The 14,521-nt window shown below is 42.5% G+C and overlaps 1 protein-coding gene across 1 annotated transcript in view; it reads right to left on the bottom strand.

Annotated features, from left to right (window-relative positions):
- vta1 (vesicle (multivesicular body) trafficking 1) overlaps window positions 1-14,521 on the bottom strand; it is an 81,056-nt gene that overhangs the window by 10,602 nt on the left and 55,933 nt on the right. The window contains exons 6-7 of the mRNA XM_084000903.1: window positions 10,154-10,414; window positions 3,632-3,706 (exon numbers count right to left, since the gene is read on the bottom strand). Of these exons, the coding sequence (XP_083857029.1) occupies window positions 3,632-3,706; window positions 10,154-10,414 (336 nt within the window). The remainder of the gene's footprint in view (window positions 1-3,631; window positions 3,707-10,153; window positions 10,415-14,521) is intronic.

The raw sequence follows: 14,521 nt of genomic DNA, 5'->3' as shown, positions 1-14,521 counted from the left end.
ATTATTAGTGGTGGTGGAAATGCTGGTCGAGCCAACCAGCGTTTCTTTACTTTCGGTTTTGTGGCGAGTCATGGGAATAACGCCGCCGAATCGCCGTTTATGGTCGGAACTACGACGGTATGTGATCGTCTTTGAACCTCTGACTTTAATTCTTGATGAATGAAAACATGAGTCTGTCTTGCGCCGGTCAAAGAATTTCACGGTGCGCGGAGGCTCATAAATGTAGTGAGAAAACACTTCGCTTTTCCAAAACTCCTCGTTGTCCCATTAACAAGTGGGTAATGGAGATTCATCCACATTAATATGAGACTTTTTTTTATAACAAAATACAAACTCCTCGTTGTCCCTTTAATATCTCACCTGCAAACACATCAAACGACCATTGATGAGCACCATGCTGGTGTAAACAGGAAGTGGAGTCTTTACTCTGCAGGTGTTGGAGAAAATACAACGAATGGCAACAGCAAAGACCTTAAACGCAGCATTTCACTCCGATGAAGATTGTAGACCCAACGATAAGACCCAATCAGGAAGTATGTCTGCTGTCTACATCCAAAGATCTCGGCCTCTACAACACAGCCTGGAGTTTCCCGAGGTCGACACAGCAGAGGTGATGTGTTTAAAGCCGCTGAGTATCAGAGGATTAGTCAGCGTTCAGTGGAGCGACGGACGGGGACAAAACCAGTGACTTTGAATGCAGCGCAGTTATTCCATCTGCTCTCCGACGGCCTCCAGCGTGAATAACAACACTCAACTCTTTCAAAGCTTCGCTGAGAATGAAGAATGAACCGGTGAAGTCTTTTACAGACGACTTCTAACAAATGTAATGATGGAGCGTTGGGGACGACGTGTCTGAAGCTTCAGTCTGGATCTAAACGTGGGAGTGACGTGAACTGTCCTGAGGTTCACCATCAAAGAGGCCGGAGCGGGTGTCATTTTAAACCTCTGGCTGACGAGCGGCCAAACTACCACTCAGCTTCTTTGTGATTCTGTTTGTTGGCCGGTTTACGTGGTGAACGCTGGTTTATTTCAGGCTGCGCCACCGCTACAAACCTGACTTTTCCTGCCACGAAAGCAGCGAGGGAGGAATCTACAGATCCTCAGAGCTGGAGCTCGAATCGCAACATGAAATAATGATGAGATGAGTGATTTTTTAACTTCGACGTTAACACGGTGAGACCCTGTAAAGGAGCTCTGAGGGTCCCAGCGCCGGCCGTCCGTCCGGCACAAAGAGCAGAGCTGCAGATAACGGCCTCTGTTGGCTTCATAACGATCGTAAAAGCAACGTCCGCTGCTCTTAAAAAACGTCCCGGAGAAGACCGGGAAGAAAGAAGGAAGAAAGATTGAATGTTGTTGCACCATAAGCCTCTAATCCCTTGGCTGATTTCTCTTCTCTCTCTCTCTCTCCAAAAGCTGGAAAAGAGCGGTGAATGTGCCGACTGCGTGTAGTCCAGTCCCAGCGATGGGAAGAGAGGAGGAGGAAGAGGAGGAGGAGGAGGAGGAGGGAAACCAGCGGAAAAATGAAGTGAGAAATGTTGGCAAAGAGACGACAGAGCAGACGGAGTATTTAAAAAGATGGTAAATATAAGAAAAACGTCATCTCTCTTCATCACTGCTGTTTAGTTTATTGTCAGAAAGTGTTGAAAAATGCTGATTACCCCCCCACCCCCCCAAAAAAGATCCTCAATCACACTCACAGCAGAAACAAACCTTTTTAAATAAAGTAAGTAAAGCCACGTTGTTGTTGTTGTTGGATGAGAAGCTGCTCTCTGCTGGTTTGACCGTTGGATGTAAATCAATTAGCTGAAACTTGATCAATCTGTTGTTTATCGTCTCCATACACACATTTTAAAACATAAGATGAAAACCTACTTTTTCATTTGATTGTTATTATTTGATCAGCCAGCCTCTCCTCTGTGTTTCTGCCGTTTCTATTGGTTGATAAAATGTGTATTCAGCGTTGGTTCATATACTACACTGTCTGTGAACGTCACACTCATATAGTCTCACTCGGCGTTTTTAATAATTCGTTTTTATTTCATGGATTTCAGCACTTTCTGTTGATTCTAATTTGTTCCTTGTTTTATGTTTTATGTCTTGTTTTGACAGTTCAAATTGTGATGGATGTTTGGACTCTCCCGGGTATCAATAAAGCAACTTGAACCTAATTGCTGAGGAAGAAAAATAAAACACATTTAAACTTTTCACAGACAACAACCGACTCTCCGGCTGCAGAGACAAATCTGTTCAGTCGCTAAATAAATCAATACAGATCAGTTCAGACTCAGAGCAGCTGAGTTAAAGGCTGATGGTCACTGAAGTTTTATTTCTCCTCTCATGAACAGAAAAAGACAGAAAACACTTCCTGCTTCATCTGCCTTTTTCTGTTCAGGCTGCAAGTCATTTTATTTTATTTTATTTATACTTCTATTTATCTCCATGTACTGAAGCTGAATAAATCCCTCAAACAGACTCGTCTTCATTTTAATTGTTCAGGCCACCGGGCAGGAGCGGACTCGCCGGCGTCCCACGGTTTATCGGACACGACAGCTGAGATCAAAGGAGGAAAATAAAAAGCTGCTTCTGCTCTTTCTCTGACGTTGCAGTTGAGTCTGAATGGCGTGTTGAACAGAGGCTGAATTATTCATCTCACCTGTTTATCCAGTCAAAGCTGCTGCTGAGTGTCCACTATCGTCTCTGGAGAGGAGGACGAGGGGCATGTGGTGCTGAAATCCTCCAGGGAGGAACTTAAGGAGGATTTTATTGTGTGTAACTTCAGATTTTACTCTTATGTTACATATATTATCACCAAACTGGATTAGATGTGTGTGTTTTTTTTAAAATCAGCTACACAGAAGAAGAGCCACCTGTGGTTTTGTGTTTTATAAATCACAGCACCTCCTCATCTTTACAGAGCGAGTACCTGAGTCTGGACTGAATAAAACCAGCTGCATTAAAAACTGATACAGTACATGAACCCTGCAGCATCACTGCTTGACCCACTCTATTTAACAAGTGTGTGAATGAATGAATGAATGAATGAATGATACTATTAAACACAAACGGTGGTAGTGACTGAAAGTTAGACAGAACAGTTAAATATAAGAGAGGGATTCAAGTATTAAACACTTTATTTTAAAGAGGAACAGCATCAGTGTAATAGTTCTGGTTAAATAAATGACTTGTAACTAGTTCCAGGGAGAATGGAGGCTCTAAGGACAGAAACCTGGTCTGCTGTACGGCGCTACGACACAAACGCGCCCCGGAACCCGCAATCTCTCGTTACCGTTACCAACCTTTGCAGACCACGCTCCATGGATTTTTACCAGTGAAAAATATAAACTATAGCGGCGAGGGCTCCCCGCCAAAACAAAGACCCCCTTTAAAGTAGAAGCAGAAGATGGAGTCTCAGCCATCATGACTTCAAAAGATCACGCAGGACGGACGACGTGGAAAAAGACAAGAGTCTAATGAAGAGCACGACGGAGAAGAAAGGTTTTTAAGGTGGAGGAGCTGAGGAGAGTAGAGATCAGTCTGCTCATCTTCTCCAACGTCTGGTCAGGGTTTATGGGATTAAAAGGAAGTGAAGGAGTGTGTGTGTGTGTGTGTGTGTGTGTGTGTGTGTTCTTACCCTGCTGCTGGGCGTTGAGCAGTGTGGGGTCGACGGTGGGCAGCGTTCGAGGCGTAGGCACTGGTTTAACAGCTTCTGCAGGTCGACACAGACACCTCACATTAGAATCCATGTCTTTTCATACACAGCTGTCACACAACAAACAGTAACAGTCACACAGCTGGATTTATGCTTTTATTTTGAAGGAGGAGGTCCAAGTCGAGTGGGGATCAGGTCCATGAGAAGTGTATTGACTTTACTGCTTTTCTATCCGTTATCTATCCAACCTGTGTGACGTCTCAGTGGGAACACAGGAACATTTTAGTTCTAGGTTCTTTTCTTTTCTTTTTTGACCCAAATAGTTAAAGAACCAAACATTTTATCTTGTTTGACTGTAAATGAGAAAAAAAAAACTTGAGAATATGATTCTTCTCATGAAGTGAAAAGAAAAACGGACTCAGTTGGAAAGAAATCAAATAAAAATACATCTGAGCCGTTTGCCCTTCAACCCAGACTTTGGGATTAAATCTGGTTTTCACTCGTTATTTAGCCTGAAAGTAAAAAAACATCAATGAATTACAGGATTTATTTTTCTAACAACAGTTGTAGATGATCAGACTTTCAGACGGGAACTAAACACTGTTTGTGTTGGAGTCAGACTCGCGCTCACGTCTCTTTCCCACACTGTTAGAGTGTTAGGGCGCATGCGCACGCTGCGACCGGCAGAGGGTCTCTCGGCGTCCTATGTTCTGTGTTATGAATGATTTTATGAATGGTTCTTATGTTTTTATGTTGCTGATCGCCATGGACTAGTGCTTTTATACGTTTTTCCATTGATTTGCCGTGATGGAGCTGCTTATCCTCGTTGTATTGTGGACTTTGTGGACCTTAAGCAACCTGCCGGTGGGGTTCGGCGAGGGTGCACTTCCTGGTCCGAGGATACAATATGCTCGGGATTTCTTGCTGCAGTGGAATACACAGAGCCGAATCGCTGAGTTGACAGCAGACTTTCATCTGACAGGGTTACCAGATGAGATCCGACGGGATGTCGATGTTAACTTTGGCAGCGATTACGCGAGGGGAATTAAAAGAAGGAAGAGGGGTAAAAGGGGAGGGGTCAGGCTGCGCCTGAAGAAGCAGCAGCTGACGCGCCTCCCACTGCCCTCCCTGATCCTGGGGAACGCACAGTCGCTGCGGAATAAATTGGACGAGCTCCAAGGAAATGTTCGTTTCCTCCGCGACTACAAGGACTGTTGCGTCATGGCCTTCACGGAGTCCTGGCTTACAGAGCAGGACTCGGATACCGATCTCTCCATTGATGGATTTGGAGTCCCTTTCCGCCAGGACCGGGATGCAGAGGTGACGGGGAAATCTCGGGGAGGGGGCGTGTGCATATACGTCAACAAGCGCTACTGCAGCTCAGTGACAGTGAGAGAAAGCCTCTGTTCCTCTGATGTGGAACTCCTGTCAGTGTCGCTCCGCCCATTTTACCTGCCCCGTGAATTCCCCCAGATATTCATCACAACGGTGTATATCCCCCCCAAAGCAAACCCATCTACTGCAACAAGCACTATTTTTGATGTTGTGCAGAAACTGCAGTCCATGTCACCTGAAGCACCACATTTCATACTGGGAGATTTTAACCACGTATCTCTGAAAAAATCCTTAAAGAACTTTTATCAGTATGTTACGTGCACAACCAGGAAGGACAAGACATTAGACCTCTGTTATGGTACAGTTAAGGGAGCCTATAAATCACTTCGGCTGCCTCCACTAGGCTCTGCTGACCACAACTGTGTGCTTCTTCTCCCGGCATATAAAACTGTACTAAAAAGTGAAAAAATTCAGACTAAAGAGGTCAGAATTTGGTCGGAGGAATCGACTTCTTGTCTCCAAGGGTGCTTTGATTGCACTGATTGGGATATGTTTAAAGACTCTTGTACGGACATTGATGAACTCACTGATGTGGTTTGTTCTTATGTGACTTTTTGTGAGAATATGATCATTCCCACAAAAACTATCAAGGTGTACCCTAATAACAAGCCATGGATGTCCAAGGAAGTCAGGGCTCACCTACAGCAGAAGAAGCTCTCCTTCAACTCCGGGGGACCTGCTGAACAACAAGTAGCTAAAAGAGAGCTGAGAACTGAAATCCTACGGGCTAAACAGAGATACAAAGCCAAAGTAGAGAGCAAACTAGCAGAGAATAACCTTTCTGCGGCCTGGTCTGGTATTAAGACAATGGCAGGCATAAAACAAACAAAGAGCACTCACATTACTATTGATGGTTTTGGGTCAAATTGTGACTTGGCCAGTGCTCTGAATAAATTCTATCTAAGATTTGACCAGTTCGACTTCAGTGAGGAAGGGAGGAGTCTGAGAGATAGTCTTAAAAATGATCAACACTTTGCACTAGAACAGCGAGAAGTGGAAAAGTGTCTCCTCTCTCTAAAAACCAATAAAAGCCCTGGACCCGATAAAATCAGTGGTATTTTACTGAAGTCATGTGCAAAACAATTGAGTCCTATTGTTCATCACATTTTCAATGTGTCATTGAGTCAGCAAAAGGTGCCCAGGTTATGGAAACAAGCAGAGATTATCCCTGTCCCTAAAGTCAGCAGACCTAAAACTCTGAATGATTTTAGACCGATCGCCCTCACCTCTCTTTTAATGAAAGTATTCGAAAAACTTGTCAAATCAGAACTGCTAGGGAGAACAGCACATGCACTTGACCCTATGCAGTTTGCTTACAGGGCCCATAGAGGTGTTGATGACGCCATACTTACCCTGCTGAATCTTTTATTTAAACATCTGGAGGGAAACAAAACCCATGTTAAACTGACTTTTATTGATTTTTCGTCAGCTTTTAACACCATCCAACCTCACATTTTAGCCACAAGGCTTATCGAGCACTTTCAGCTGAGCCAGAATTTGGTGGGTTGGATTTTAGATTTCTTAACAGATAGAACACAAAGAGTCAAAGTGAATGGTATCTTATCTGAGTCACTATGTTCCTCTACTGGCTCACCTCAGGGATGTGTTCTCTCCCCTTTACTTTTTATTCTCTACACAAACATGTGCAGGAGTGTCTATGAAAACAGGCACATTTTAAAATTTGCAGACGACACAGTCATTGTGAGTTTGTTGCATAACAATGAATCCAGCCATGGCCCAGTCTTGCAGGATTTTATTAGTTGGTGTGATCTTTCTTTTTTGGTGCTCAACACATCCAAGACAAAGGACATGACTATTGATTTTAGGGCACAGACTCCAAATTGTGATCCCACAGTCATTAAGGGCCAATCTGTGGAATGTGTGGAAAGCTATAAATATCTGGGGACTGTAATCGATTCTAAACTGTCTTTCAACAAGAATTGTGAAGCAGTGTGTAAGAGGGGACACCAGCGTCTGTTTTATCTTCGGAAATTGTCCAGTTTTTACATTGACAAAACTTTGCTCAGGCTATTTTATCGAGCTTTTATCGAGTCTGTGTTATCTTTTGCCCTGGTGTCCTGGTTTGGTAATCTGTCATTGCAGGACAAAAATTCCCTGAACCAGATTATCAAATGGGCTGGTAGGATAATTGGTGAGCCTCAACCTACCATGGCAGCCCTCTATGACACACAGCTGCAGCGTAAAGCCAGCGCTATTCGTAATGACTGCTCACATCCCTTGCATGGCGAGTTCCAGCTCCTTCGCTCTGGCTGTCGTTTTGTGGCCCCTAAGGGCAGGACAAAACGGTACAGAAGTAGCTTCATACCCACAGCAATTGTAATGCTGAATAGTAAAGCCACAAGGTGATCTTGTTCATATTGAACTTAGTTGACCCTAGGGACATGTAGAAGCACTTTTCTATGTAGAAGCACTTTTCTATTTCTACTCCTATGACTTTGACCATGTATTTTGATTATGTTGTCTTTTATATTTGTGATTTGTGTGTGTGCGGCTGTTTTTTGTACTGGGACTGCTGAGTGCCTGTCTGCACAACAAATTTACCAGCTGGTATTAATAAAGAAACCTTGACCTTGACCTTGACCTTGATATCGTCCCAGCCCTAGTAAACAAGTGGTCCGGCAAACAATACACATGACAATATGTTGTCATGGTGATGTCGTATTGTTTACCTGACCCACGTTTTACCGTCTTTCTCTCGTCGAGTAAAATGACATCCGGTTGGTTTGCCGACGGCCGTCTGCCTGACTGCACCTGAATGCAACATCAGTGCCTCCGTCTTTCCTTCCAGATATCTTAAATTAAGTTTTGACTATAGGCAAAATGACGTTGTAGATATCTCAAACTGGAATTAGGAATAGTCATAACTCAAGTTACAGATATCCGTAATTCACATAGCGGATCTCTGCAACTGAATTGTAGATATCCGTATCTGTAATGACAAAAACACATGAATGGCAAAAGTGACGTCATTTGTCCTATAGGAAGAATGTAGTTGTGGATCTGAAATGTTCTTTTTAAAGGGGCAAAACTGAATTACAGATATCTTGAATCAAAAATCAAAATGTAATTACGACCAGTCAGAAAGACGTTGTTGATATCTACAATGTCAATTCTGGATAGTCAAACGTAGCTTTTAAATATTAAATCCTCCTGTCCTATTCAAGCGCCAACAACACAAGTGTTTGTGGGAAATGGTCTTTTTGTGCTGCCAGTGCTTTGTGCAGAAACTGGTGTTATCCACAACGACCCGAAATGGCTCGATTACTGTGTGTGTGTGTGTGTGTGTGTGTGTGTGTGTGTGTGTGTGTGTGTGTGTGTGTGTTTCCTGTGGCCCTGCACATGAATTCAGGAGGAGGCAGAAAACGCTGTTACATAACCCTTTGTCTTCACACACTGATCTGTCACGGGGGAGCCATTAAGTCTTCTCACGTTCATACACACACACACACTCATTACTCAATACGTTCATATCAACCTCCCAGTGATCACACACCATTACTGCTGAACTATACACACACTCTGAGGCGTTAAATCTGGCCACAGATCAGATCTGAACGTCCTCACTCATCCTTACACTCTCCAGAGGACGTCTGCAAACATCAGCGCACACACACACACACACTTACACGCTCACACACACACACTCGGACCACTTGTTGAAGAGTGTGTGAGAGAGTGTGTCGACTGGCTGTTATCAGTGAAGATCAGAGATGATAAAACAGAGCGATGAGTAAAGAACGACTTCATCACACAGTTAATAATCAGATAAAAACCACAGGCAGGAAATATTACTGCACTTAGGAGTGTGTTAGTATTTAAATCATTGTGCGTTACAGCGCCAATAAAACACATTGTTGTACTGATGGAAATCAAACATCAGTGAACAACATTAACTCCAGCAACGAGCTCTTCAGACTGAACACTGGGCTCAGAGAACGTGATATTTATACAGAGGAGAAGCGTTTGGATAAACCTGCAGTGACTTCAGCACTGTGGACAGCGTCAGAGGACCCGTCCATTTGTCTCAGATCTGGACAAAAACCTAGAATTACCTGAATCATTCATCACTAACCTGCTGAACTAGTCTCTTTGCTGGAGAAACTGTCCATGGACAATCAACGTGTCACATTATAATGAGTGAATATTCACTTCTCCTATCTAGTTATATCCTCATTAGACTAGATTGATCAAACAAACATCAATCACAACTACCATTCATTCCCACTCGTTGGTTTCAAAAGTTTTGTTTTCACTGCTTTTGACTTTGAAATAACCTTTTTTTTAATCCCAAGGGAAAATTGTTAATTTGAAAAAAAAAATTGAAAAAACAACAACAAATTGTGACACATTTTTTCTCTTTGGAAGGAGAAAATGTGACTGAAGACTCATTTCAGTGTCATTCGTCCTTAGAGGGATAGTTCAACATTTTGGCAAATTGGCCCATTGCCATAATCCCTATAGTCATAGAAGTAGGTTCGTTACCTTTAATTGTCGGTGCAAGCTACTTTTAGAACGGCGGAGCAGAGCCGCGAGCTGCTCAGAGCTACGCTACGGAGGCTCATGGGATTTCTTGGTTTCCCTCATCAAACTCATCAAATACACAATCCAACAACTCCACAACGCTCTGGTGGACAAGTTGTGAGCTGCACATTCACCACGCTATGAGATAATAACACAACGTTACCAGACAGAGTTGTTTTAGAGGTAAATTAATGCCAAACCGCTGATGCTCTTTCCCATTGGTGACAGTTTTTCAGCAGCAGTCTCTGTATTTCCCTCTAAAACAACTCTGTCTGGTAACGTTCTGTTATTATCTCATAGCGTGTTTGATGAGTTTGATGAGGGAAACCAAGAAATCCCATGAGCCTCCGCCCCTCTATTCTAAAAATAGCTTGCACCGACAATTAAAGGTAACGAACCTACTGCTGTGACTATAGTGATTATGACAATGGGCAAATCTGCCAAAATGTTGACCTATCCCTTTAACTAATGAGTTTAGGTTCATACAGATGATCAACATGTTCACCACCATAATTAGCCACGATGCTAATAACCAGAAGCTACAACCACGGCCGCTGTGCTCCGTACCTGAAGGTGGCGGCAGCTCGGCTGGAGTGTTGGCCGGAGCGTGGGCCCCTGGTGGGATGTGGATGTTGTTGTAGTTGGTGGTGGGGGGACCCGACGGCCCCGATCCTGGACCCGGAGTGAACCCGATCCCCGGGGGGGGACCTGGACCCAAACTCTTGTCCTGGTCCTGGTCCTGGTCCAGGTCCTGGTAGGAAGGAGCTCCCCTGAAGGAGCCGGAGGAGGAGGGGCCGGGGCCGGAGAAACCCTGAGCTCCAAACTCATCTATCAGACAAGACAGAGCAGAAGAAAAACATGAACGTTACAACGGTTTTCTCCTCTTTTCTCTCCGTGGCTGGTCCATGAGCTCATGAGCTCGTTCTTCTGGTTTCTAAAAGCCAAATTTAAAACAACTGAAAATATTTAGCTGATGACTAAATTCTCTGTGGAGCGTTCAGGAGAATTTTGTGGGGAAGAAAGTAGTTCCAGTGAAACCAGTTGGAAGTTTTCTAAAGATCAGTGTCTGTAGCATCGCTGCACAGCTCCTGGTCTTCTCTATGATCTACAGTTGTTCAGTCAATCCAGAAACATCTGGTTCTGTTCTGGTCGACGGATGAGAAACAAATGGACCAATCACAGCCTTAGCTGGGACTGAGCCTCCTTCACTTTATGTTTGTGGTTGTAACCAATCAACCGATCAATAACCAGTGTTGGGCACGTTACTTTTAAAAAGTAATTTGTTTTAGTTACTAGTTACTTTCCCCCAAAAGTAACTGAGTTAGTAACTGAGTTACTACATTATAAAGGTCACTCATTACCAGGGAAAGTGACTATTGCGTTTATACAATGCCTTTATATGTCAAATTACTTGGACTGGCCACCATAACCCCCCCAGCCCTAACCCTAACCTCCCATTTATCTGGAACCTGAGTGAGTGCTCCTTTTCATTCATGGTGACAATGTGTACATTATGTAAATATGTGCAACCATGTGTAGAATGTATACCATGAATGGAATAAATCAAAATGAATGAATGAATGAATGAACTAATTAATGGACTGAAAAAAAAAAGTTACGGTAGACTTAAACAGGTGTAAGTGGTTTGTCGGTGGTGGTGGATGAGTCTCCTCTATCGTACCCCTCAGATGTTCGATTGACGGACGAAGGATACAATACCACTGGCTGATGAATTGTGAGCAACATGACGCATAATTTGTGAGCCTGCATTATCCGATGGAAAAATAAAACTATCCTACTTTGCACAAAGTTTGGGCTACATCGTCTAATAGATATGACGGAGCATTAGGGCCACATTGAGAAAAAAAAAAAACACTGACTTCGAGAATAAAGTCGTAAATTTACGAGAATAAAGTCGTACATTTCCTACGAGAAAAAAGTCACAACATTACGAGAATAAAGTCGTAAATTTACAACTTTACTCTCGAAGTTTGTGACTTTTTTATTTGTCAATGTGGCCCTAATACTCTGTCGTAGATAGATGAGTGATTACACTAATTCTAAGACCCATAGTGGGCTCAAAATCAATTTTCTTTTCAGAATATCTTTAAGGCATCTATAAAAGGAGAGCATAAATGGTAAATATGAGATCTACGTTAAAGAATGATGGAGGACGTTACATATCTCCTAACATCATGTCTTTACGACGTCCTTCTTGCAACACTGAACTACAGCAGCGATGTCATGTAAGAAAACAAAAATGATGTTACAGTCAATGCAGCTCACATCTCTCAGATAAGCCACACAATCACAGCTTCCCCTCAGCCGCCGTTTATACCGAGACGTCGCAGCCTGAACAGAAATGAAAGACTAAGCTGGAGGAATGAAGTTTTCGCTGCTGCAGAGGCGTCGGGCAGATTGGTGGTTGAATGCGGGAGCTTAAACCTCTCGGCCTCACTTGGTTTCAATCACACGTCGAAAATCGTCTCCGCAGCCGAAGCACATCGGGTGACGAGGAAAAAAAAAAGAGTGATTTGAATTCATGAGAGTAAGATTAAACTGCACTGCCAGAAAATGTGTAAATCACATTCATAGATATTAAATCAGAGATTGGTTTTGGATGAGGAGTGGGACATGAAGCAGAGGCTTTCTCATCACTTTACCCGCCTGCAGGGCTGATGACGACCGCCTCGGCCTCGTACTTCATCTGCTTTTACTATCCAGCCTCTATTTGTCAGCAGCATTGCTGGAGTCTGGACTCCTCTACTCCGTGGTGCCATTTACACAAAGTTCACAGTCACTTGCGCTCGCTTTGAGAGGTTGTTAAGACTAGTAAAACTGGATATACATTACAATGCAATAAGAGACAAATCAAACCATTTCTAAATGATCAGATTTTCCATTTTTCTCTTGTCTCGTCTTGTTTGTCATTGGCCAAAACATCCAGAGCTAAAAATGTGAACAGTGTAAAGTCAGATATTAGGGCTGGGACGATATGCTTTTCTCCCGATTCGATTCTTCTACAATTTTTTGGATGGCGATTCAATTTAAATTGCGATTCCACGATATTGCCGATTCTCTCGATTTTTAGTCTGTATTTTTAACATTTATCTGCACACAAATACTGTAGGAGCCTATAAATTAACATACTCCATTATAAAGTGACCTTAAACCCTTTTCAAAACCTGTACTCTCTGTATGTAAAAAAGGCTAACAAATGCACATTGCACAATATAAAAAAAAAATTAAAAAAAATCGATTTAAAAATTGTCAAAAGAGATATCGTGATATTTATGTGAATCTATTTTTTCTCCCACCCCTATCAGATATCATGTGTGAAACAAAGTGAAAATTGAAATGGCCTATATCAGACCCAGATTGCAATGACATTAAACATTTTTAGGAGTAATGATAGACCACAAATTCACTTGGAAACCACAAGTGAACCAAGTCAGATCCAACATTTCCAGAAGCATCGGTGTGATGAACAAAGTCAAACACCTTCTAAACTTCAGATCTTTGATTCTGCCATATTTAACTTACTGTGTTGAGATATGGGGCAATGCCTGCAAAACTACGCTACAGGCAGTATGCACAGTAGAAAAAAAAGCAATAAGAACAGTAAATAATTTTGGTTTTTATGATCATACCAATTCATTATTCATAAGGTCAAAAGCACTTCAATTCATGGACTTGGTAGACCAGAAAACAGCGTTAGTCATGTACAAATCCAGAAATAACCTACTTCCTTCCAACATGCAATCCATGTTCAGAGAAAGAGAGGAGGGTCACGCCCTCAGAAACAAACTAAACTGGAAACAGCTCGTCTACAATACAGTTATGAAAAGCAGGTGCATTTCTGTAATATTTAAAAAAAAAGGCCTTTAACTTGGTTTTGTTGCAAAAGTTTCCAGTATTTTTAATTTAAAGGGATAGTTCAACATTTGGGCCATTGCCATAATCGCTATAGTCATAGCAGTAGGTTCATTACCTTTAATTGTCGGTGCAAGCTGTTTTAAGAACGGCGGAGCAGAGCTGTGAGCTGCTCAGAGCTACGCTACGGAGGCTCATGGGATTTCTTAAAAATGCATGTATTTCCCTCTAAAACAACTCTGTCTGGTAACGTTGTGTTATTATCTCATAGCGTGGTGAATGTGCAGGTCACAACTTGTCCACCAGAGCGTTGTGGAGTTGTTGGATTGTGTATTTGATGAGTTTGATGAGGAAAACCAATAAATCCCATGAGCCTCCGTAGCGTAGCTCTGAGCAGCTCGCAGCTCTGCTCTGCCGTTCTAAAAATAGCTTGCACCGACAGTTAAAGGTAATGAACCTACTGCTATGACGATAGCAATTATGGCAATGGGCCAATTTGCCAGTCGACGGTCACTGAAGACGATAATTCCTGAAAACTCCAGCCAAAGTGGAGATTTAGGAAAACTGTTTGCTTGTGTAATTAGTAGGGCCGAGACGATACGCTTTTCTCCCGATTTGATTCTTCTACGATTTTTTGGATGCCGATTCGATTTAAATTGCGATTCTACGATATTGCCGATTTTCTCGATTTTTAGTCTGCATTTTGAACACCTTTTCAAAACCTGGACTCTCTGTATGTAGAAAAGGCAAACAAATGCACATTGCACAAAAATTAAAAAATTAAAAAAAATAAATAAAAAAAAAAAAAAAAAAAATCGATTTTTGAAAATAAAAATCAATTTAAAATTGTCCCAAAAAAATATTGCGATACTTATGTGAATCGATTTTTTCTCCCCCCTCTTAATTAGGGGAAAACATATCTAGGTTCCCGCACTTCACCGTCACATGGCGTGATTGTGTATTTTTTCCAGGATCCTGGTTGGCTAACATCTACGCTTCCCATCACGCTGCCACCTACAGGTCATGACAGCTTTTAACAGTGTGTTTCTCCAGGTTCACGTA

The sequence above is a fragment of the Trachurus trachurus genome, assembly GCF_905171665.1.
Source record: "Trachurus trachurus genome assembly, chromosome: 24".
Taxonomy (NCBI): Eukaryota; Metazoa; Chordata; class Actinopteri; order Carangiformes; family Carangidae; genus Trachurus; species Trachurus trachurus.
Note: the sequence above shows the minus strand (reverse complement) of the source record. Positions and strands in the feature narration are given on the sequence as shown.